Genomic DNA, 24,230 nt, shown 5'->3' with positions numbered 1-24,230 from the left:
CTCTGGAGCCTATGCCAGTCCTTCCAGTCTCCGCCCCCTCCCCTCCCAGAGCGCGAGAGGCGGTCCAGCGCAAGCGCAGTCGGCCCGAGCGGGAAGTTCGCCTGCCTTTTTTTTTTAATCTTAAGGGGAGTCCAACCAAGGCGGCTCTTTGGTGGCTTCGGGCTTCGTTATCTTTGCTCCGGGACGGGGTGGTGCCCTTTGCCTTGTACGGAGGGCAAAAAAGGGCTCAACGGTTGTCCCTCTCCGTCAGAGCTGCGTGACAGCCTCATTCCAAGTTTCTTCGGTCCCTTTGCATTCCAAATAATCCTATTTTCAGGTATGTTTGGGTATAAATGTTTTATTTTTTCCCTCCACACCTTACAGAAATACAAATTCACATACCTTCAAATTAGAATACAATATAATACAATATCAATTGCCAAATTCTCATTCAAAATTCTTAATTGTTTATCTGTTTTGTTTTGGTATACTGTACAGTACATCATTGATCTTGTGCTACCTCCTTTTCTAATTTTGTCAATTTTTGTGGCTGGGATAGAAACATAGAAGATTGAGGGCAGAAAAAGACCTCATAGTTCATCTAGTCTGCCCTTACACTATTTCCTGTATTTTATCTTAGGATGGATATATGTTTATCCCAGGCATGTTTAAATTCAGTGACTGTGGATTTACCAACCATGTCTGCTGGAAGTTTGTTCCAAGCATCTATTACTCTTTCAGTCAAATAATATTTTATCATGTTGCTTCTGATTTTCCCCCCAACTAACCTGCAATTTGTATGCCGCCCCGAGTCGGTAATTTGTATGCTGTCCTGAGTCTTCGGAGAGGGGCGGCATACAAATCTCATAAATAATTAATAATAATAATAATAATAATAATAACCTCAGATTGTGCCCCCTTGTTCTTGTGTTCACTTTCCTATTAAAAACACTTCTCTCCTCAACCTTATTTAACCCTTTAACATATTTAAATGTTTCGATCATGTCCCCCCCTTTTCCTTCTGTCCTCCAGACTATACAGATTGAGTTCATGAAGTCTTTCCTGATAAGTTTTATGTTTAAGACCTTCCACCATTTTTGTCGCCCGTCTTTGGACGTGTTCAATTTTATCAATATCTTTTTGTAGGTGAGGTCTCCAGAACTGAACACAGTATTCCAAATGTGGTCTCACAAGCACTCTATACAGTGGGATCGCAATCTCCCTCTTCCTGCTTGCTATACCTCTAGCTATGCAGCCAAGCGTTCTACATGCTTTCCCTACTGCCTGACTGCACTGTTCACCCATTTTGAGACTGTTTGTTGATAAGGGCTAGTTTCAGATGTCTGGTAGATGGGAGATATCATCATGTTTATTCATATTGTGGGGGTGTTTCTCTATTTCAATGGCTTTCATGATTATTCTTTTGTTGGAGTGTTCAGTTTTGGAACATGTGGCGATACCTCCTGCCTACCAGACATCTGGAAACTAGCCCTTATCAATAAATGTATCCCAGCCACGAAAACTGACTCCAGACCCAGAACAACACAGGATGCCACCACCAATCACCTTCACCAGACCCAAACCCACACCAACTTACAGACAAAATACAACCACCACCCAGAAACCAAACCACAACAGCGCCTCCAACTGCTGCACCCCCCTCCGACACGCACACAAAGCAAACTGACACACACACTATAAACACATGACCAGACCATAAACCAAATTGTGGGGGCAATATGCTGGCTCTGTTCAAAAGTGCTATTGCTAACATGTTGTAAGCTGCCCTGAGTCTAAGGAGAAGGACGGCATAAAAATTGAATGAATGAATGAATGAACGAAACAAACAAACTCGCAGCCAAACCAAAACCCAGGATGTTACACCACAGACATACATTACAAAACAGCTGTCTAGTAGTCTACAGGCTCCAACTGCCACAACTACTCAGGATATCACCCCTAATCCGCAAACATCAACTAATCTGCATACATCAATTGCATCAATTACTCAAGGTGTTACCACACCAAATAACCAGGAAGTCTCAAGCCAGCACTTCACACCCATCAGTAATTATAGAAGGAAGGTAGCTCAGATCACGTTTTGTTCATGTATGTATGTATGTATGTATGCACTTTATATATATATATATGTGTGTGTGTATGTGTATGCATATGTATACATATGTATGTATGATGGAGAAATGTATGGTATGCATGTAGAACCAAAATGACATTTTCATGTATTTCAGAGTAAGCAACTTAGTGCTTTTCAAAGCTTTTTAACTTCTGACAGGCTGTGCCTATCAGAATTTATGGCAGATGTAGTGCAAATACTCAGTAATGCCAGATTGTTATGCTTAGGCGGTCTTTCTCTCAGCATTTGTTGCAGAGTAATTCTGTTCAGATTTAGGTTGAAATAGACAAATCTGCTCCTTTCTGAAATATGTATTGCTTTGGTTTAATGGAAATTAATTGATGCATGTATATTTGCATAAATTTTTATAATGAGGAAAACACCCTCCCTTTCATCTCAGTCATGAGAATGGTCAAGGAGTCTTAGTACCATAGAATATGGGGAAAGCTATTCTTAGTTTCAGGTGCATTATATTTTCTTACTGAAATAAAATGCTATTTTTTGCATTTATTAGGAAAAGTCAAGTTCTGGGAGAAAAAAACAAAATCTGCAGATGTTCTGCTCTGCTAATTCTGAAGAAATATCTTCACATTAATTTGTTGCAATATTTGGGGTTAATATTGGTTCAAATGTATTAATGGAACTTACCTTATCCTATTGGTATCTTATGATTTATCACTTGCTGCTTGTATTTTACAATTCATGATTGTATCCTATGACTTATGATGAACTATTATTTTGTTGTTTGTATGTACACTGAGAGCTTATGCACCAGAGACAAATTCCTTGTGTGTCCAATCACATATCTATTGGCCAATAAACAATATTTTACATATTTTTTTGGAGGGATGTCCAGGGTAGACATGGCAAGAGATGGAAATGGCAACGCCAGTGACACACCCAATACATGGTTTGGACAGGTCAGTATATAATTGGTTTTAGTTACTTAATTAGTTAGTTTGCTGCTCATCTCGCTGCAGCTATGTGAGATTCTCAGGCATTGTGCAACATTTATTAAAAATAAGAATATGGTTTCTACTTCAGCGTAATCAGAGGTGGGTTTCAGTAGGTTCTGACCAGTTCTAAAGAACTGGTAGTGGAAATTTTGAATAGTTCAGAGAACCGGTAAATACCACATCTGGCTGGCCCCGCCCCCATCTATTCTCTGCCTGCCGAGTCCCAACTGGAGGAAATGGGGATTTTTTTATTATTATTATTATTATTATTATTATTATTATTATTATTATTATTACTATTACTATTATTATTACTATTATTATTACTATTATTATTATTTATTGGATTTGTATGCCGCCCCTCCGCAGACTCGGGGCGGCTAACCACAGTAGTAAAACAACATGAACAATCCCATTAATAAAAACAACTAAAAAAACCTTATTATAAAAAACCAAACATACACACAAGCATACCATGCATAACTTGTAATAGCCTAGGGGGAAAGGATAACTTAACTCCCCCATGCCTGGCGACAAAGGTGGGTCTTAAGTAATTTGCGAAAGACAAGGAGGGTGGGGGCCGTTCTAATCTCTGGGGGGAGTTGGTTCCAGAGGGCCAGGGCCGCCACAGAGAAGGCTCTTCCCCTGGGGCCCGCCAAACAACATTGTTTGGTTGGCAGGACCCGGAGAAGGCCACCTCTGTGAGACCTTATCGGCCGCTGGGATTCATGCGGTAGAAGGCGGTTCCGGATGTATTCTGGCCCAATGCCATGTAGGGCTTTAAAGGTCATGACCAACGCTTTGAATTGTGACCGGAAACCGATCGGCAGCCAGTGCAGGCCATGGAGTGTGGCAGAAACGTGGGCGAATCTAGGAAGCCCCACGATGGCTCTTGCGGCTGCATTCTGCACGATCCGAAGTTATCGAACACTTTTCAAAGGCAGCCCCATGTAGAGAGCGTTGCAGTAATCGAACCTCGAGGTGATGAGGGCATGAGTGACTGTGAGCAGCGTGGGGTTGGAATGGAGATTGGAGATGGAGATATAGTATTCTTCCCCTGCCATGTCCACCAATCAAGCCATGCCCACCAAGTCACGCCCACAGAACCGGTAGTAAAAAAAATTGAACCCCACCACTGATCGTAAAAAATCTGTAGCAAACCTATTTAGAATTTTTAATAGCAACAGGATGAAAATCAGGTTGGTGTTAATCAGTCTTTCTGAAATAATTCCAATGTACTTTGTATCTATGCAAAAAAAAGTACAGGTCGGGTATTATTGAGACTATTTTACAAAGAAGTCTTTGTACAATTTTGCAGTTTGATGGCTTCTTTGCTTTGGTGGTGGGGGATGAATTCATAAGTTGCTTCTTGGTGAGGATTACTAGGCAATATGCTGATGCAATTATCTCTTCAATTTGAATTAAGATAGTGAGAGTTCAGGAGTGAATTCTATAAAAACGTTATTTTTATCATTTTATAATTTATGACTATAAATAAACAGTGCAGTTTATTCTTCCATCTTGACAAAGACTAAGTGCGAGCAAATTAAATCTTGAAATGGAAACAACCAGAAGAGGCAGGAAGACAGAAAGGTATTTTAATCTGTTGATTTTTGTGTGTGTGTGTTTGTGAAGTGCCAATACACAGCAGCTGAGTATCAGGCTGTTCAGGCTGCTTTGCGGCAGAGGCTGGGCCCGGAATACATCAGTAGCCGACAAGCCGGAGGAGGACAGAAGGTACAAATTAGAGATTAGAGATTTACTTTATATTGAAAAGCATCCTTTCAACCCCAGAGATGGGACCCTTGCAGGCTTGCAGTAGCATATTAAGATGCTTTAACACTTTAAAAAAAAAACATGTACTATATAACTGTCAACAGCTAGCATCATCAGACCAGATTGTTGAAAATCGGTACTAGCAATAGCACTTCGTGTCAGTGCCCCAAATAGCATCTGGGAAATAAACCAGATTCCAGTCCAATTCTCTCATCTAAGGTTCGATTTATTAACAGAGCCATGTTGGTCACGTTGTTGCCATCCTGTTAGGTCAGTCACTTTTTTCAGTGCCATTGTAACTTTGAACGGTCACTAAGCAAACTGTTGTAACTCCAGGACTGACTGTATGTTCTGTCGGGCTCTCTGGTAGACTCCTCCCAAAAATTCACAGGTACAAATTTCAGACACACATGTTTGAAAATTCAAAACAATGTTCTTTATAATGAAAATTCACTTAAACTAAGCCCTCTTTTTGTATAGCAAAGAGCACTCGTCTCCAAACAAACTGGTAATTTGTACAAGTCCCTTATCAGTTCTGAGATACTTAGCTTGCAGCTGTGAGGCAATTCACAGTCCTTTTTTCACCAAGTGAAACACACTTTGCTCTGGTTTAGTTTCAAAGCGGGGGAAAATCAGCACACAAAAGGTCCAAGTCAGTAAAGCAGTCACGAAACACAACGATCAGATAATCCTCCACAATGGCCAAACCCACAGGCTGCTCTTTATAGCAGCCTCACTAATTACCACAGCCCCACCCAACCACAGGTGGCCTCATTTTCTTTGATAATAATCTCTCAGTTGTTGCTGCCTATGCATCGCTCTCCGCATGCCTGGCTGTATCATTAACTCTTGTTCTGAATCCAAGGAGGAGCTAGATAATTGATCTCCTTCTGAGCTGTCTGCCACACTCTCCTCCTCCCTGTCACTCATGTCTTCTTGGTCAGAGGAGCCTTCATCAGCAGATTCCACCAGGGGCAAAACAGGCCAGCATGTGGATGTCTCCCCCACATCCACAGTCCTTGGGGCAGGAGCTGGGCCAGAGCTAACCACAACACTGTATTGCCAAACTAGTTGTACAAAGGATCTCTTATTCTGTGACACTGAATCTTTAACAACTTTTCCTATATTTAAAGGGGTATGACGCATATAATGCCCAATCCCACCCTTGTTCCCTACATATCCCATCCCACACTGTGGCCTAGATTTTACAAAGATATTACCAGTTTTTACTCCTGAAATAGAGTCCACTCGATCACTTTAATATTTATACATAGCTCTTATGTAGAGAGCTATTTATGTGGAAACAGTGTCCGTCTCCAAGTTGGTAAACATAAAAAATAAGCCCTGTTAAAATGTATTTTGTTACCTGCTTCTTTATGGTTTTCGCTGTGTTATGTCACTTAGAAACTTCCATATTTTTTTGGACTATAAGATGCTCTGGACAATTAATTTTGCATGAGAAATTGGGATGGTTTTAGAGGGCCGGACTAATATAATTAACTCATACTGTTAGGGAATTTTTTCGGCGCTGACCACTCTAAAGACCCAGACCCTGGCCTGACCTAAACACCCAGACCCACTCTACAGATCCCTAATTGTTTGCTTTATGGCAACACAGTGAACCACAGTCTCTGCGCTGGAGTGTTTGCGTGGTTTCTGTGCTCGGCCGCTGTCGGTAGAAGGTCGGGTCTGCTCCAGTGCAAGGATGAAAGAGATCACCGCGCCTGCCGGGACTCTTCCGGTTCCTGCTTTCCTGATGAATCATGAGGAAAGCAGGAACCGGAGGAGTCCCGGCAGACGCAGTGAACTCTTTCTACCTCGCACTGGAGCGGACCCTGACCTCTGGCGAACCGGTCACAGATAGCGGGCGGGCCAGTCACAGACAGCGGGTGGGCCGGATGCGGCCTGCGGGCCACCCCTTTCTCAGGTCTGCTAGGACGCACCTAGATTTTTGGGAAGGAAAACAAGGGGAAAAAATCTGCCTCTGCTTCCCAGCAATTTGCCTCCTTGCACCAAACAGTCAACTTCAGCACAGTCTGATTTAGCACGAGCAGCTGATTGGCGGGTGGATCTGCCTCCCAGAATATCTCCTATCAGCTGTTCCAGGCTGCGTGGATTGCTGCTGCCCACTGGCACCATCACCACCCATTGCCTCTGGCATCTATCAACACAAACGTGTGCCCCATTTTTGGCCTCTGTGTATCCTGTTTTCGGTCTCTGCGTGCCCCATTTTTTTGGCCTCCATGCGTCCCATCCATTTCCTGCCGCTGCCACCTCTCCCCGCCATTGGAACGGGCCAAAAATGGGACACACGGAGGTCGAAAATGTGACATGCAGAGGCAGAAAACAGGATGCACAGAGGCCGAAAATGAGCCGCGCGGAGGCAATGATGGGTGACAGTGGCGATGGGTGGCGACGATGGGTGGCAGCGATCCCAGCTGCTTGGAACAGCTGATACAGTGTTCCCTCGATTTTCACGGGGGTTACGTTCCAAGACCTCCCGCGAAAGTCGATTTTCCGCGAAATAGCAGTGCGGATGTAAAAACCCCATTTTTGGCTATGGACAGCCAAAAACTACCCCCACGCATCCTTTTTCAAGGCAGCGCAAGAAGCCGGGCTTGAAATTAGGGCAGGGAGCGACGAAAGTGCGGAGGCCGGCAAAGATTGCTTTGAATGTCGGCTGCCCCCGCCCCCCCAGCGCCTCCGGCCCCCTCGCCGCTACCGCCCGCCTGCCCAATCCACCCCTCTCACCGGCTTTCTTCGGACATGGGTCCTCCTGCAGCAGCGCTGGCGGCTACGGCTTCTCATCCTCCTCATTCGGCCGGTAGCCGCTCTGAGCGCTTTGAGAATGCCTGCCTCGCCCCTCTCACAGTCCCTTAGCTGAGAGCACTTTCGTCCCAGCTATCAACGAGGGGGCTGCAGGAGAGGTGGGGGCAGGCATTCTCAGAGAGAGGGAGAGGGAGAAAGAGAGAGAGAGCAAGAGGGGGGAGAGTGGAAGGTAGAGAGAGAAAAAAATGATAGAAAAAGGGAGAAAAAAGAGAAATGAGAAAATGATTGAAGCAGAGAATGAATGAATGATTGAATGCTGAAGCTGACCCCGCTGTTTGCTGCAAGAGGATAAAATTGCTGGGAGACAGAGGCTGAAGGGGGGGGGGCAGGTGGATGGGCAGGGCTTTAGCAACATTTACTGTATAAGATGCACAGACATTTCCACCCACTTTTTGGGGGGCCAGGGTGGCACAGTGGTTAGAGTGCAGCACTGCAGGCTATGTCAGCTAATGCTAGCTGTAGTTCAGCAGATCAAATCTCACTACCGGCTCAAGGTTGACTCAGCCTTCCATCCTTCCGAGATGGGTAAAATGAGGATCCGGATTATTGGGGGCAATTGCTGATTCTGCAAACCGATTAGAGAGGGTTGTAAAAGCATTATGAAGCAGTATACAAGTCTAAAAGCTATTGTTATTGTATCTTATACTCCGAAAAGTACGGTAAATTATATAGCTACAGATCCTTCTTGAATAGGAAATAAAAATGGATCTTTGATGGGCTGCAGCAAAACGTATTTCTTTTCTTTCTGCTCTCAGGTTTGCTACATAGAGGGACACAGAGTCATCAGCCTGGCCAATGAAATGTTTGGATATAACGGCTGGGCTCATTCTGTCACTCAGCAGAACGTTGGTGAGTCCAATAAAAACTAGTTTCGGTTGAAAATGTGAGAAAAATATTCCCACCCTAAAGGTGTTGTTAACTCTGGCCCAGCTCCTGCCCCAAGGAATGTGCAGGTGGATGTGAGGAAAACATCCACATGCCGCAGGCCTGTTTTGCTCCCGATGGAATCTGACGACGAAGCCTCCTCTGACCAAGGAAGCGTGAGTGACAGGGAAGAGGGGAGTTTGGCAGACAGCCCAGGAGGAGATCAATAATCTGAATCATCCTTGGATTCTGAACAAGAATTAATGACACATCCACGCATGCGTAGAGTGATGTATGGGAGACCAACAACTGAAGGATTATTACAAAAGAAAATGAGGCCACCTGTGGTTGGGTGGGGCTGCTGTAATTAGTGCTACAGATAAAAAGAACAGCGTGCTGGTTTAGCCTTGTGGCAGTTTATCTGATTGTTTCATCAAGATCGTGGTTTTTGTGCTGTTCAAGATTGTGTGTGGACTCTCTGGACTTTAGAATTGGACTCAATTTCCCGGTTATTGGGTGAGCAATTGGATTGCATTTAACCTGTGCCTTGTGTGTACCAGAAAATCCCTTTGACATTTAAAAAGGGATCTGTTTCTGTTTTTCTGTTTATAAAAACTTTTGGGTTTTCCTTTTATCGTGTGGTGTGTGTCTTCCTGGACTAATTACCCTTTAATTATGGGCAGTTGAAACACACCGGCAGAACAAAAGGCGACTCTAATGAAAGGTAAAAGAAAAGGCTGGGAGTTTTGCAATACCGCTCTGCTCATGGAAGCTTTTTCAATTAAGTGGTAATAGATTTCATGTAAAGAAAGTCAGGAAGCAGTTTTGCTTATTTCCCAGATGTCCCTGGTGTATCTTCTATCATGCTCTTCTATCCATTGTAGGAATGAGGAATTAGGGAATTGCCTCTCTTCCCTAGGCAACTTGAGTCCTTGAAGTAGGAGGTGGCCAAGAATTCTTTGAGTTCGTTTGAATATAAAATAGCAATAGCACTTAGACTTGCTGTATTTTTCAGAGTATAAGATGTACTTCCTCCCACCCCAAAAGAGGCTGAAAATTTGGGTGGGTCTTATACTCCAAATGCAGCTTTTTCGAAGCTTTTTTTCAGCCCCAATGAGGCGCTAGAGAGTGAAATGATCTTTTGCGCTTTTCCCATTGCTTCTCTCTCCGATATCAGTTCTGCTTTAGAAGATGTTTTTTATCCCAACCAGGAGTTTAAAAGTGCATGTGCGTGCTCAAAAATAGCAAACGAATGCACTGAAGCTGACCAAATTGAGGACACTAGCCAGATTCATACCTGGTAGGCAGAATTCCCCCCATGTGTCTTGTTCTGCCGGGCTCTCTGGTAGCAGCCTCCCGAAAATTCAAGGGTACAAATTGCAGACACACACACGTTTGAAAATTCAAAACAATGTTCTTTATCACAAAATTCAAAATAAACTAAGCACTTTTTTTGTATTGCAAAGAGCACTCGTCCCAAAACAACCGGGTAGTCTGTACAATTTCCCTTAAGCAGTCATTAAGACACACACGTTGCTCTGCTTTGGTTTCAAAGGCGTGAAAAATCAACCAAGTCCAGAAAACAGCAACACAGGATTCCTGAAGAACTGCGATCAGATATTCTTCCACAACGGCCAAACCCACATGCTGCTAATTATAGCAGCAGCCCTAATTACTGGAGCCCCACCCAACCACAGGTGGCCTCATTTTCTCTTGTAATAATCCTTCAGTTGTTGTCTCCTATGCATCACTCTACGCATGCGTGGATGTGTCATTAATTCTTGTTCAGAATCCAAGGATGATACAGATGATTGATCTCCTCCTGGGCTGTCTGCCAAACTCCCCTCTTCCCTGTCACTCATGCTTCCTTGGTCAGCGGAGGCTTCATCGGCAGATTCCATCGGGAGCAAAACAGGCCTGCGGCATGTGGATGTCTCCCCCCACATCCACCTGCACATTCCTTGGGGCAGGAGCTGGGCCAGAGCTAACCACAACAGTGTCTTATACTCCTGGGCATCTTATACTCCAAAAAATACCAAACACCACTGAATTTAATTTTAGTTTTAAGCGTGTTTTCTTGCTTCCTCTTTATAGAATTTATACTATGTTTAGCCTTAGTTTTCTTTTCAAAAATAAAAGCTACCATAGGTTCTTTAAATCCCCCCCCCAACTCATGCATTTTTATATATTTCTGTTACTGCCTCTTGCCTTAGTCATTAGTGTAACTTTTTTCTTCCTCCTCTCGCAGATTTTGTTGACCTAAATAATGGCAAATTCTATGTGGGTGTTTGTGCCTTTGTGAAAATTCAGCTTAAGGTAAGCATGGATATGTGGGTGGGTATTCTAATGAGGTAGGTTTTTTAGGGACAGACAGTTAAATCAGAGGTTCTCAAACCCGGACCATGGGCTACTACCACTGCCTGTTCGGAACTGGGCCATACAAACAGTGGGTGAGCGTATGCATGCATCTCCACTTGCTCAAGCAGCAACATGCTCATGCTTCCATGTGCAGCTCGGTTTGTGAGAGTGGCGCACATTAGCTGTGCACAACAGTGCGTCCACCTGCCATTTGAATGGAACCATCCCTCCTCCTTGCTGGGCCGCCAAAACAGAAAGGTTGGCGACCGCTGAGTTAAATTATACCCAAATGTGCACCATAAAAACTCTTGAAGGTTCTATTTATAGTCAGGTGCAGAGACCCTGTTGTTATATAAAACTGTTACTATTGTCAGTTCTATTACTGGTTGAAAGGGATTATTTAATGCTGAAGAAGTTATTTCACATATTTTCTCCCTTGTTATAGGCCAAAGATACACTTGCCTTGAAGAATTAAAATTCCCTTGGGTTCCATTTGTTGGGGGTCAAGGGAAAGGGAGGGTTTTCCCTTCTCTTTCTGCTCAAAACCCCCATGGACAATTGATGGGCCACTGTGCGACACAGAATGCTGGATTCAAGGGGCTTTGGCCCGATTGAGCAGGGCTCTTCTTATGTTCTTAAAATTTATTTATTTATTTATTTATTAGATTTGTATGCTGTCCCTCTCCACAGACTCGGGGCGGCTAACAACACTAAAAAGACAACGTAAACAAATCTAATATTAAAAAATCTAAAAACCCCAATTTAACAGATCAGTCATACATACAGTCATACCATACTTAAATTTTATAAGCCTAGGGGAAGGGAATATTTCAATTCCCCCATGCCTGACGACAGATGTGGGTTTTTAAGAAGCTTACGAAAGGCAAGGAGGGTGGGGGCAACTCTGATATCTGGAGGGAGTTGGTTCCATAGGGTCGGGGCCGCCACAGAGAAGGCTCTTCCCCTGGGTCCCGCCAAATGACATTGTTTAGTCGACGGGACCCGGAGAAGGCCAACTCTGTGGGTCCTAACTGGTCGCTGGGATTCGTGCGGCAGAAGGCGGTCCCGGAGATATTCTGGGTTGAAGTGGTGGGATACTGCAGATTAAGTAGCCAAATCCTTGTAGATTCCAGAAAAACTTAATTCACTTCAGTCATCCGTTCATTTTTTTTTCCTTAAAAAAGAAAGGAATTGTGAAGGTAATTATAGTAAGGGGGAAGGTAGCATAACCTACCCATATTGCAGGATGGAGCTTACCATGAAGATGTTGGCTATGGAGTAAGCGAAGGCTTGAAATCTAAGGCCTTGTCCCTTGAAAAAGCAAGGAAAGAGGCTGTCACAGATGGATTGAAGAGGGCAATGAGGTAAGAGTAACCGAGGCATACAATATTTTTTTTGTTGTGAAATAGAGAATTATGTTTTAAGAAGCAGCCATCTGTCTCTTCAGGTGCTTTGGTAATGCTCTTGGGAACTGTATTTTGGATAAGGACTACTTGCGCTCAGTGAATAAGCTTCCCCATCAGGTATGTGGGGTGGGGGAGTGGGGGGGAGGGAGGGGAGAGCAGGTTTCACAGAAAGTAAAAATGCCAAATTGTGGAGTGAGCCCAAATTGTAAAATGAATAGTAACTTGCGTCATTTATTCTTTTTCACAATCACTAGATTTCACCATTTGGCTTTTTTCTACTAGAAATGTTCTCTCTTTTGTTCGTTATTATTCAGAACTAAACCAAAAGTATTATATCATCATTCTAAGAATTATAAAACAAGTAATTTTTTTGCCTTATTTTGAATAAGATTCTGTAACCTGCACAAAAACACATGTGCCTTCATGTAATTTTTATGTGGACTTTAGAGTACTGTATATTGTTTTCTACTTTATGACACTGTGGATAAATTACCTTGAGCCTGTGGTTTGTTTGTTTGTTTTCCTAAAAGTAAGGTTAATTAAGCGTGTGTTTACTTTATGACACTTTGGATAAATTACCTTGAGCCTGTGGTTGGCTGGTTTATTTATTTTCCTAAAAGTAAGGTTAATTAAGTGTGTATTTATTTTTGCATGATCATTTCGAAGATTACACTATACGCTTCTAAAGGTGTCGAAAGATTCCTCTTTCAATATCCCTTGTCATTGCCACAACTTTAACCATAATTTATTTACTTTTTTAAAATCTATAATTGGATCACTTTAGTTGTTGGATGACAGTTACAAATGGCCCTGGATATAGCGGATTATCTGGATCCTTTTCAGTCTGAGTTCGGACCAGAAAACAGAACTAAAACCAGGGGTGAAATCCAGCAGGTTCTGGAGAACCAGTAGGGGAAATTTGGAGTACTTCGGAGAATCGACAAATACCACCTCTGGTTGGCTCCAGAGTGGGATGGGAATGGAGATTTTGCAGTATCCTTCCCTTGCCACACCCGCTAAGTCACGCCCACCAAGCCATGCCCACAGAACCTGTAATAAAACAATTTGGATGTCACCACTGACTAAAATGACATTGGTTGCATTAGCCTTCGGAGCGCTCAGAATGAAAGCGGTGCAGCCATTGTGCCCTTCCTGGCCCTCAGCGGGTTTTGATACCTTCAACCAGGGTACCCTGGATTGGGCAGGAGGCACTGGGTTAAGATGGTTCTCCTCGTGCTTCTCTGGTTCCTTCCGGTTGGTGTTGGTATACGGCAGGGGTGTCAATCTCAAGGCCCATAGGCTAGATCCGGTCCGCGGAGTGCTCAGATCTGGCCCACGGGGCTGCCCTGGAAAATAGGGCCAGCCCGCAGTGCCTCTGCCAGCGAAAACATCAATAGCCCCAGGTGTTACCCCACTGACTCACCAGGAAGTTTCAACACAGCTTGCAGCTGCTGAGCCAGCCCTCCACACCCACCCACCAATATTTATAGAGGGAAGGCAGCTCAGGTCTCGCTGTGTTCGCCCTAGCACAAGGACAAAAGCACCAGCCAGAAGATGACGAGTGGGACCTTGTCGAAACGTCGCCAGAAATCTCTGAAACTTACACGGGAAGAAACCCGAATATGCCAAGACCTTCATGTATATATAATTTTCAAATTCAGCAAACACACACACACACACACACACACACACACACACACACACACAAACACACGGTTTTAATGCTGAACGAAGAAAATCAGGAATCAATGCAATTCAAATGATTGCACACTAACACCCTCAACAAGAGGTCAAAGTAAATTGACGGTAGATAAGAGTCAACAGAATTCAAGAATGGCTGGATTTAGACCTCATGTGGGCGCAAAAGGACTCTAGACTGATGATGCGCTTGACCCCTCCCTCGGGCACAGCCTGGTGCACCTCCTACATTGAATAATGGTTTTTAATTTTTGTTTAGGATCTGCCCAGAGTTTGCTATAAGATGGGTGTCTATATAAATGTTTTTAATGAGTAAAATGTCATAAAAATCAAAAGACGCCAATGTTGATCTACAGGGTACACGGAACTAAGAATCATTGTAATTTGCTTTAAACAGATAAATAAAGCCACATTAGTGCAGTTTACAGCATTGGCTAAATTTAAAAGTGTGATGTGGAGATGCGACTTCTGCATCAAATACCACTTGTTTACCTGGTAGCTTCACTTCTGGACTAGGGTGGGGAGTTATTTCCTGGGCAGCTTCCCCCTGATAAATTCTGTGAAATGCTTTTACTATTTTCTGAGTTTCTCTGCTTGAATGGCTGTTTTTCATTTTAACCTTTTGCTAGATGCCTCCGGCTTTAGATTTGAGCAAAGTTAAAAGGCAGGACTTTGATCCCACTGTCGAGAAGGCAAGATATGACAGCTGCTTGCAAAAGGGAATCGAAGACCAGAAGTCCTTCTCCTTGCCAACCCCAACCAAATCTGACAAGTTGGGTTCTCCTTTGAACGCTGTTGAACAAAACCAAAGCAGGTTAGAGGCTTCATTAGATTTATTTATTTATTTGTGACGTTGATATGCCGCCCAACTCCAGTAGGACTTCTGCGCGGCTCATAATAATTAAGGGGCTGTTTTTCTCCTGGGGACATATTTTGAAATTGTAGACTTTTCATCAGGATATTAGAAAGTTACTGTCAAAAGTACAGTGCTACCTCTACCTAAGAACGCCTCTACTTAAGAGTTGTGGGCATTTGTATGCATGCTAACATACCCACCAGGATGTCCAGCAAACCTGGAAAACGGAATTATCAGGGAAATCGATGGTTTGGGAAATATCGGGGAATTATCAAGAAATTTGTGAAAAAACCAGAATAAATTAGGGGGGGGGGGAACCTACAGTGGTACCTCTACTTAAGAGTGCCTTTACTTAAGAACGTTTTAAGATAAGAAACAGGTGCTCAAGATTTTTTTGCCTCTTCTTAAGAACCATTTTCTACTTAAGAACCCGAGCCCAGAAAACTTTCCCAGGAAATTTGAGAGCGGCAAGAAGGCCCAGCCAGTTTCCTGCCATTCCCCCTTTAATCCCAGCCATCTCGGGCTTTTCTGGGCTGCCAGAGGAGCCTTTCGGTGGCGCTTAAGGAGGCTTTGGCAGTCCAGAGCAAACAAAGCATTTCCCTTTCTCTGGGCGCTTGGAGACGGAATAAACCTGTCAGCGCCCAGAGAAAGGAAACGCTCCCTTCACTCTGGGCAGCGACTCCTCCTCCTCGTCTTCTTCCTCCTCCTCTTCCTCACACCCAAATTCCCAGCTTTTATTTCTTTCCTAATGGGTTTGCACGCATTATTTGCTTTTACATTGATTCATATGGGAAAAATTGCTTCTACTTACAAACTTTTCTACTTAAGAACATGGTCACGCAACGAATTAAGTTCTTAAGTAGAGGTACCACTGTATTAAAATGTTTAAAAGTCAGGAAAACATCATGGAGAAAAAACCAATGGATCGCACTGCCTGGCAGAGTCAAGCAAAAATGAGCATAGCTGTGGCAACAATTTGCTTCCTCAGCTACCGATATTTCTCCATGGCTTAGCCATTTGGTATGGCGCCATCTACAACCTAATGGGTTTGCACGCATTATTTGCTTTTACATTGATTCCTATGGGAAAAAGTGTTTCTACTTACAAACTTTTCCACTTAAGAACCTGGTCATGGAACGAATTAAGTTCGTAAGGTACCACTGTATTCCAAACTTTAATTCAGCAAGAAATTCCTGGGTGTTGTCAGATATTCTACTTTTGTTCTGGCAAGAGGGAAAGAAAAAGTAATGCGGGATTGCTTTTGTGAATTCTGTCAGGAAAAACGATCAGGGGTCTGCTGGCTAAGGAATTCTGGGAGTTGAAGTCCAGAAGTCTTAAAGTTGCCAAGGTTTGGAGACCCCTGGTCCAAATGTTTTCTATTTCCTAAGTGGATACAACATTGGTAAAGTACACATCCAAGCGGCATATATATTCTATGGCAGCATTGTTCAGTCTGATGCCCTCTGATTCATTGGGCATTGGGTTGCTCCCAGTTTGGCCCAGTTCTGCGAACCACTAGCAGTGGCAGCAGGAGGCTTCACCCATCCGCCCAGGACACTTCTGCGCATGCGCACAAGCATATACACAAACTGGTAGCAACCTATTTTAGAACCCACTATTACCGTTCTGATTGTATTAACATTCTGCTTTCAGAATTTATTATCCAGCATGAATAGCTCTCTCATGAATTTACACTGGTATTCCTGGATCTTAAGTAAATTATTAAGTAAGTTATCAAGGTTGGCTCAGTCTTCCATCCTTTTAAGGTCGATAATATGAGGACCCAGATTGTTGGGGGCAATATGCTGACTCTGTGAAAGCGCTTAGAGAGGGCTGTTAAGCATAAGTCTTAAGTGCAATTGCTAAGTGCTATTATTAGAAGAAAAGTATCATGGAATCAGCGATGGGCTATGAGCCGGAATGCTAAATTGCAGTCACTGCCGTGGCTTGTAAGTTCATGCGGGACCAGCAAAATTTTGCTGCTGCACCCGTGTTTAAGCGAGGTTTTACCTGTGCAATTTTGCTATCTTCACAGGTGCAGCAGCAAAATTGCACTGTAGCCCACCACTACATGAAATTGAAAATTTAATATTTTGTGGTTGGTAAATCCACAGTCACTGAATTTAAACTTGCCTGGGATAAACATAGATCCATCCTAAGATAAAATACAGGAAATAGTATAAGGGCAGACTAGATGGACCACGAGGTCTTTTTCTGTCGTCAGTCTTCTATGTTTTTATGTTTCTTAATATGCCATAAACGTGCCCACGTGAGGAAATGTTATTAATGAACCACAGAGATAATCCCCCTTGGTTTATATTCTGTTATCACAGGATCTCACTGCCCCTGGATAACGATGCAACTCACCATCGGAAGCTACGACAGAAGCAGCTTCAACAGAAGTTCAGAGAGCAGATGCAGGAGAAGCAGCAGACCCTGTCAGATGTTTCAGCTTGCAGCACTAAAGATCAAGGTAAAGAGGGTACAAAGACAATAGCAAATATGTCCAGTGATGACTGGTCCTCCACTGTAGTTCTTAAGTGCTGGGGAGGGGAACCTGGGAAGGGAAAGGGACAGAATAAAATCCCTTTTCTTAATTTGTTATTTTCTGAGAAGTTGGAGTTGCACCGTTGAGCTGCCACCAATTTTCCTTTAATGAGATAAGGAAAAGATAAGGATATGTCCTTTGGCCACCACCAATTTACCTTGCTGCTGTCTCCCTCCCTCAAATTTTGAAAGATGGGTAACCGTTTGACTTTTTCAGCAATTCTGTTCTCTGCATACAGGTGGGTCCATTCCCCCGGCCTTGGAATGCAACTCTTCTGTACAACCGGAATCTGTTGTGGATGAAGAATTCCTTCGAGGTGAGTGTAAGATTGCTTTAAGGTGATTAACTCATGGTTTTCTCATGGTGTTTGTTCCTGTCCGAATAAATTATCAGAAGTAAAGACCCAGACACACGTTGTTTCAAAAGAACCCATAGACAATTTGATAACATAATTTCTGCAATACAGGGGTTTACGGAAGGACTTTCATGCCGGCCCAGTTCCTCTAAGGAAAGTCCAGGATGCCAGCCAGATCAAGTCATAAATCTCCGTTAATGATGGGTCTGTGGTTTTTAACTACACTCACATTCCAGAGAGTTTAACAGGCATTCCGAGGAAGCAGAAATCATCTCTTAGCTCTCAGCACCTTCCTCCATGATGGGGAACATTGTTTGCCACATCCCCTTTCCCATCAGCCTGTCCTTATATACTGCCAAGGTGTGGCCAAATGTCCCATAGATCTATTTAACGCCAAGAACCCCTTCTTGTGAGATATTCATGTCTAGATCTCATTCTCCTTATCCTTGCATCTAATAGGGGGTCCTGATCCTCAAAGTCCTCATCGTCCTCTGAGTCAGACAGTACCATAATTGGGGGTTCTACAGTCTCTGGTGGTTCCCCAGTCTCCAACTCCCCTTCACTCTCTCAGACTTGGGTGACAAGAACACTGGCCTCCGATGCCAGTACTCATCTGTTTCCTGGTCCTCGAAATCCGTGATGTGGACCACTCACAACAGTATTCACAGCACCAATTATTACAGTACAATGTGCAGCCTTTTCTCAGGCAAGTCCTCCCCAACACACCTGGTTTGATATTGAATGCGGACTGTGGGAAGGACTGTAGCAAAAGGAAGAAATAGCCAGGGGGCCACTTATAGTGAAAAGTTGCTACCCACATTCCCCTTTTCTAGAAAAACTCAAGATTTAAACTCCCAAAGGTGCTTTTTCAAGAGGCAACTGTAGGTTTTTCATAGAAACATAGAAGATAGAAGGAAAAGGGGGGGACATGATCGAAACATTTAACTATGTTAAAGGGTTAAATAAGGTCCAGGAGGGAAGTGTTTTTAATAGGAAAGTGAACACAAGAACAGGGGGACACAATCTGAAGTTAGTTGGGGGAAAGATCAAAAGCAACGTGAGAAAATATTATTTTACTGAAAGAGTAGTAGATCCTTGGAACAAACTTCCAGCAGACGTGGTAGATAAATCCACAGTAACTGAATTTAAACATGCCTGGGATAAACATATATCCATCCTAAGATAAAATACAGAAAATAGTATAAGGGCAGACTAGATGGACCATGAGGTCTTTTTCTGCCGTCAGACTTCTATGTTTCTAAGATTCACAGCAGAAAAAGACCTCCTGGTCCATCTAGTCTGCCCTTATACAGTGTTCCCTCGATTTTCACCGGAGATGTGTTCTGAGACCGCCCACGAAAGTCGAATTTCCATGAAGTAGAGATGCGGAAGTAAATACACTATTTTTGGCTATTCCCTTAATACTTTTAACTCCTAAATTTACAATTTCCCACTCCCTTAGCAACCATTTAGATTATTACTCACCATGTTTATTTATTAAAGTTTATTAAAAAAAATGTTTTTTAAAGGCAGATGAAAGTTTGGCAATGACATGTGACGTCATCAGGCGGGAAAAACCGTGGTATAGGGGGGGGGGGGGGAGACTGTAAAGTATTTTTTAATTAATATTTTTGAAAAACCGTGGTATAGACTTTCCGCGAAGTTCGAACCCGCGAAAATCGAGAGGACACTGTATACTATACTTATTTTATCTTATATATCTGGGATATATGTTTATCCCAGGCATGTTTAAATTCAGTTACTGTGGATTTACCCACCAGGTCTGCTGGAAGTTTCTTTGAAGACGTTTCGCTTCTCGTCCCAGAATCTTTTTCATAAGCGAAACATCTTCAAAGAAAATGCAGAAAATCTGGTTGCCTCTTGAAAAAGCACCTGTGGGACCAGGTAGAGGGCTGAGACTCTCCACAGTCAAGAATTAAACATTTGCATGTCTGAGCTTGGTCCGGAGTATCACGGCTTCCATTACAATCCAGAGCCGTTGGTAATCAGGCGCATAACGGAACGATCAAGAGTTGAGTTTTTATTTTTAATACCTGACTGGTTACAGATGATCCAGAACTGTGGGACTTTCCTTTGGAAGGGTCTGATCACGATACCGCGGCGGTACCGGCCCAGTGCTTACGTTCACCTCTTGCACAGCATACCATGATGACTCGCAGCCGAACCCCACAGAGAATAAATCACCAGCAATCAAATATAAAACCTCCTTCTTGGCACCTGTCCTTCAGTCCCAAGTCTTACGCACCAGGTAAACTGTAAAAGAGGTAGCAAAAACAAGTAACTTTTGTCTATATTAACTAGGCCCGTGATGGTGAACCTATGGCATGTGTGCCACAGGTGGCACATGGAGTCATATGGGAGGGCATGTGAGATTTTTCCATGTTTCAGCCCCAGTCCGCATGCGCACGCTGGCCAGCTGATTTTCAGCCTTGGGAAAGGCCGTTTCATCCTCCGGATGCTTAGGGAAGTGTCCCTGAAACCCCGGAGCCAAAAAAATCCCCCAGTGTAGAAACCAGAAGTTTGGAAAAATGCACTTCTGCTTTACCCGTTTGGGCATTTTTTTTCACCTACCAGCAGTGGTGGGTTCCTACTGGTGCGATCCAGAGTGCCACGTCGGTAGGAACCCACTGATGCAATTTTCGAGAATTTTTTTCCGGCGTCTCCTGAGAAGGAACTTCTCAGCTCTGCTTCTAATGAAGAATAAAGGTCGGCATTAAGACGAGGACAAGCGGGAGGGCTTCTTCTGACACAGATACGCCAGGAAATTGCATCATCAATGGGTTCGTACTTGTGCGGCATTCTGGACCACACCGGTAGGAGCCCACCACTGCCTACCAGGCTTCAGAAAGGCCTGTGCACATGCGAGGGGAGCAGCGCGGGGGGGCGGAGGGAAGGGGTTGTGGGCATGTGTACGCATGCTAGCATACCCACCAGAATGTCCAGCAAACCTGGAAAACAGAATTATCAGGGAAATCGATGGTTTGGGAAATATCAGGGAAATATCAGGAAATTTGTGAAAAAAACAGAATAAATTAGGGGGGAAAAACCAAACTACAGTGGTACCTCTACTTAAGAGTGCCTCTACTTAAGAATGTTTCAAGATAAGAAACATGTTTTCAAGATTTTTTTGCCTCTTCTTAAGAACGATTTTCTACTTAAGAACCTGAGCCCAGAAAAATTTCCCAGGAAATTTGAGAGCGGCAAGAAGGCCCGGCCAGTTTCCTGCCATTCCCCCTTTAATCTCGGCAATCTCGGGCTTTTCTGGGCTGCCAGAGGAGCCTTTCGGTGGCGCTTAAGGCGGCTTTGGCAGTCCAGAGCGAACAAAGCATTTTCCTTTCTCTGAGCGCTTGGAGAGAGAATAAATCTCTGCCAGCGCCCAGAGAAAATAAACACTCCCTTCGCTCTGGGCAGCGACTGTCCTCCTCCTCCTCTTCCTCCTCCCCCCCCCCCAAATTCCGAGCTTTTATTTCTTTCCTAATGGGTTTGCGCACATTATTTACTTTTACATTGATTCATATGGGAAAAATTGCTTCTACTTACAAACTTTTCTACTTAAGAACCTGGTCACACAACGAATTAAGTTCTTAAGTAGAGGTACCATTGTATTAAAATGTTTAAAAGTCAGGGAAAAATCATGGAGAAAAACCCAATGGATCGCACTGCCTGGCAGAGTCAAGCAAAAATGAGCATAACTGTGGTAACAATTTGCTACCGATATTTCTCCATGGCTTAGCCATTTGGTATGGCGTCATCTACAACCGCGCCTTAACTGAACCACAACTTACAAGGAAATGTCAGGGAAATATCAGGGAATTTCAAAACGCTTTTTCCCTGGACGCCCTGGCCCCCCCACACCTCTTTCGACACACGAACCAAAAAAGATTTGCCATCACTGAATTAGGCTGTATGACGAATGCATGTAATAAGGGAGAACAAATGACTTATTGTCTCCTCTGAGAAAAGCGGCTAAAATGCGGCAAAATGAGGCATGTTGTATGTGAAATAGGAGAGCTCAGTACATGAAACTGGACGGGAATCTAAACCATGTCTAAATCCTGCAGAGTCCAGAGAAAAAAAAATCTTCATATTTCCCAGTGACTCCAGCCTATGCATTACAGTGATCCCTCGATTTTCGCGGTCTCGATTATCGCGAAACGCTATACCACGGTTTTTCAAAAAATATTAATTAAAAAATACTCCACGGTTTTTTTGCTATACGGCGGTTTTTCCCACCCGATGACGTCACTCTCTTCCTTCCTTTCTCATCTTTATTTCTCTCTCTCTTTCTCTATCTTGCTTCTTCCTCTCTCACTCTCTCTTCCTCCCTCTCTCATCTCTTTCTTTTCTTCTCTCTCTTTCTCTATCTCTCCCCCTCTTGCTCTCGAGCGGCGGGCGGGCGAGCGGGCAGCAGCGAGGAACCGAAGATCGGGGTTTCCCCTTTGCATGGGTGGCGGGGAAGACCCAGGGAAGGTTTCTTCGGCCGCCCAGCAGCTGATCTACTCGGCAGCGCGGCAGCAGCGAGGAGCCGAAGATCGGGGTTTCCCCTTTGCGTGGGCGGTGGGGAAGACCCAGGGAAGGTTTCTTTGGCCGCCCAGCAGCTGATCTGCTCGGCAGCGCAGCAGCAGCGAGGAGCCGAAGATCGGGGTTTCCCCTTTGCGTGGGTGGCGGGGAAGGAGGGCGCAGCGGCGGGCGGGCGGGGAAGGAGGGCGAGTGGCGGGCGGTAGCGGCGAGGGCGCCGGACGCGCTGGGGGGGCGGGGGCAGCCGACATTCAAAGCAATCTTTGTCGGCTTCCGCACTTTCATCGCTCCCCGGCTTCACCATCTGCGCATGCGCGGCCATGGAAAAAGGGCGCGCATGCGCAGATGGTGTTTTTACTTCCGCACCACTATACTGCGGAAAATCGATTATCGCGGGAGGTCTTGGAACGTGACCCCCGCGATAATCGAGAGATCACTGTATATGCAAGTCAGTAAAACTGTAAAGTAAAATCGCTTAAAATGCAGTGGTGATAAATGAAACAGAACACATTTTATTGTAGATAAACAAAAACTAGGTGAAATTAGGCAAAAAAAATATTTTTTAAAAAGGAAGTCCTTTTCTGAATGAGTGCTTTTTATTTCAGCTGAACATAGCCCCTACCAAAAAGGCCGAGGAATGAAAAAAAGAAGACTGGAGCCTACGTAGGAAGCACTTAAGACTTCAGCACATGAGGGTTTTAATTCAGAATACATTTTAGTCCAATAAAATTGCAGACCAAAGTATATTTTCTAGATTTTGTTACAGAAAAAAAAGTGCATTGCTTTGCAGTATTTAACTAATGGCTTGAAATTCCACTTCAACTCTAGTTTTAAAAATTAAATATTACAAGTGTTAATGTAATTCTATTTTAAAATTTAAAAAAGGTACTTTCTTAACTTCATTCCAATTAGAAGAGAGCAATTTTAGTAATAATATATTCTAAATATAAATGTGTTATAATGGTCTCACCTGGATATGAATTTGATGATCAGGAAAAAACATTTTTAATTTAAATTATAATTGTCTTTTCTTTTTTAACGAACAAAACCAGCAAAACTAAGATTTCCATCTCCTCAAAGAAGTACAACTTGAAAATACATTGGGAAAGTTTACTGTTTAGAAGTATAGAAAAGCATGATTTTTTAAGTGTATGTTTGGGATGGGGGAAAGAAATACTCTTGGAATTTTTATGGTGTCTATTTATTAGTCCATTAACAGAGTCTTGAGCAAACAAAAATCAGTCATTAGAACAGTATAATTAATTTTGCAAACTATAATTTAATGCAGTATCTCATGAAATCGTGTACTCTGAATTGTGCTTGCTTGCATTAAATAGACAGAAGAGCAAAATATTGCCATGTAAACTGTCTCTGGATTCTCTACCATATCTTGGTAGAGAGGAGAGATAGCAGATTATTGGTTTTGTATTCAACTCATATTTTCTTAAGGGATTTGCACAAATATATGTATTTTATATACAGCTCCCCCCAGATATCAGAGTTGCCCCCACCCTCCCTGCCTTTCGCAAACTCCTTAAAACCCACCTCTGTCGTCAGGCATGGGGGAATTGAAATTTCCCTTCCCCCTAGGCTTATAGAATTTATACATGGTATGCTTGTATGTATGAGTGGTTCTTTAAATTGGGTTTTTTAAAATTATTTTTAATATTAGATTTGTTTTAATTGTCTTTTCATTGTTGTTAGCCGCCCCGAGTCTTCGGAGAGGGGCGGCATACAAATCTAATAAATAAATAAATATAAATAAATAAATTAAATTGAGTGACTCTTCCCCTAATAATTCTTGCAATATAACATGAAAATTGGATCAGTATTCTGTTGCAAAAGGAAGGATATTTAAAGCATCTTTTTCTGCGAGGCATCAGGCTGAAATAGGTTCCCCATCTCCAGGTCAACTGTCTGTAGGACCATTTG

General features: G+C 43.4%; 1 protein-coding gene across 1 annotated transcript; it reads left to right on the top strand.

Moving 5' to 3' along the window:
- The first annotated feature begins 10 nt into the window (after nucleotides 1–10).
- On the top strand, nucleotides 11–23,042 carry RAD52 (RAD52 homolog, DNA repair protein). Its single transcript, XM_070754860.1, has 12 exons — nucleotides 11–316; nucleotides 2,960–3,033; nucleotides 4,705–4,806; nucleotides 8,430–8,523; nucleotides 10,787–10,854; nucleotides 12,142–12,260; nucleotides 12,344–12,419; nucleotides 14,630–14,814; nucleotides 17,190–17,329; nucleotides 17,643–17,720; nucleotides 19,828–20,028; nucleotides 22,904–23,042. Exons 2-12 carry the CDS (start codon nucleotides 2,962–2,964, stop codon nucleotides 22,963–22,965), a joined length of 1,197 nt encoding a protein of 398 aa, XP_070610961.1. The 5' UTR covers nucleotides 11–316; nucleotides 2,960–2,961; the 3' UTR covers nucleotides 22,966–23,042.
- Nucleotides 23,043–24,230: the final 1,188 nt, after the last annotated feature.

The sequence above is a fragment of the Erythrolamprus reginae genome, chromosome 6, assembly GCF_031021105.1.
Source record: "Erythrolamprus reginae isolate rEryReg1 chromosome 6, rEryReg1.hap1, whole genome shotgun sequence".
In the NCBI taxonomy this organism is placed as follows: Eukaryota; Metazoa; Chordata; class Lepidosauria; order Squamata; family Dipsadidae; genus Erythrolamprus; species Erythrolamprus reginae.
Note: the sequence above shows the minus strand (reverse complement) of the source record. Positions and strands in the feature narration are given on the sequence as shown.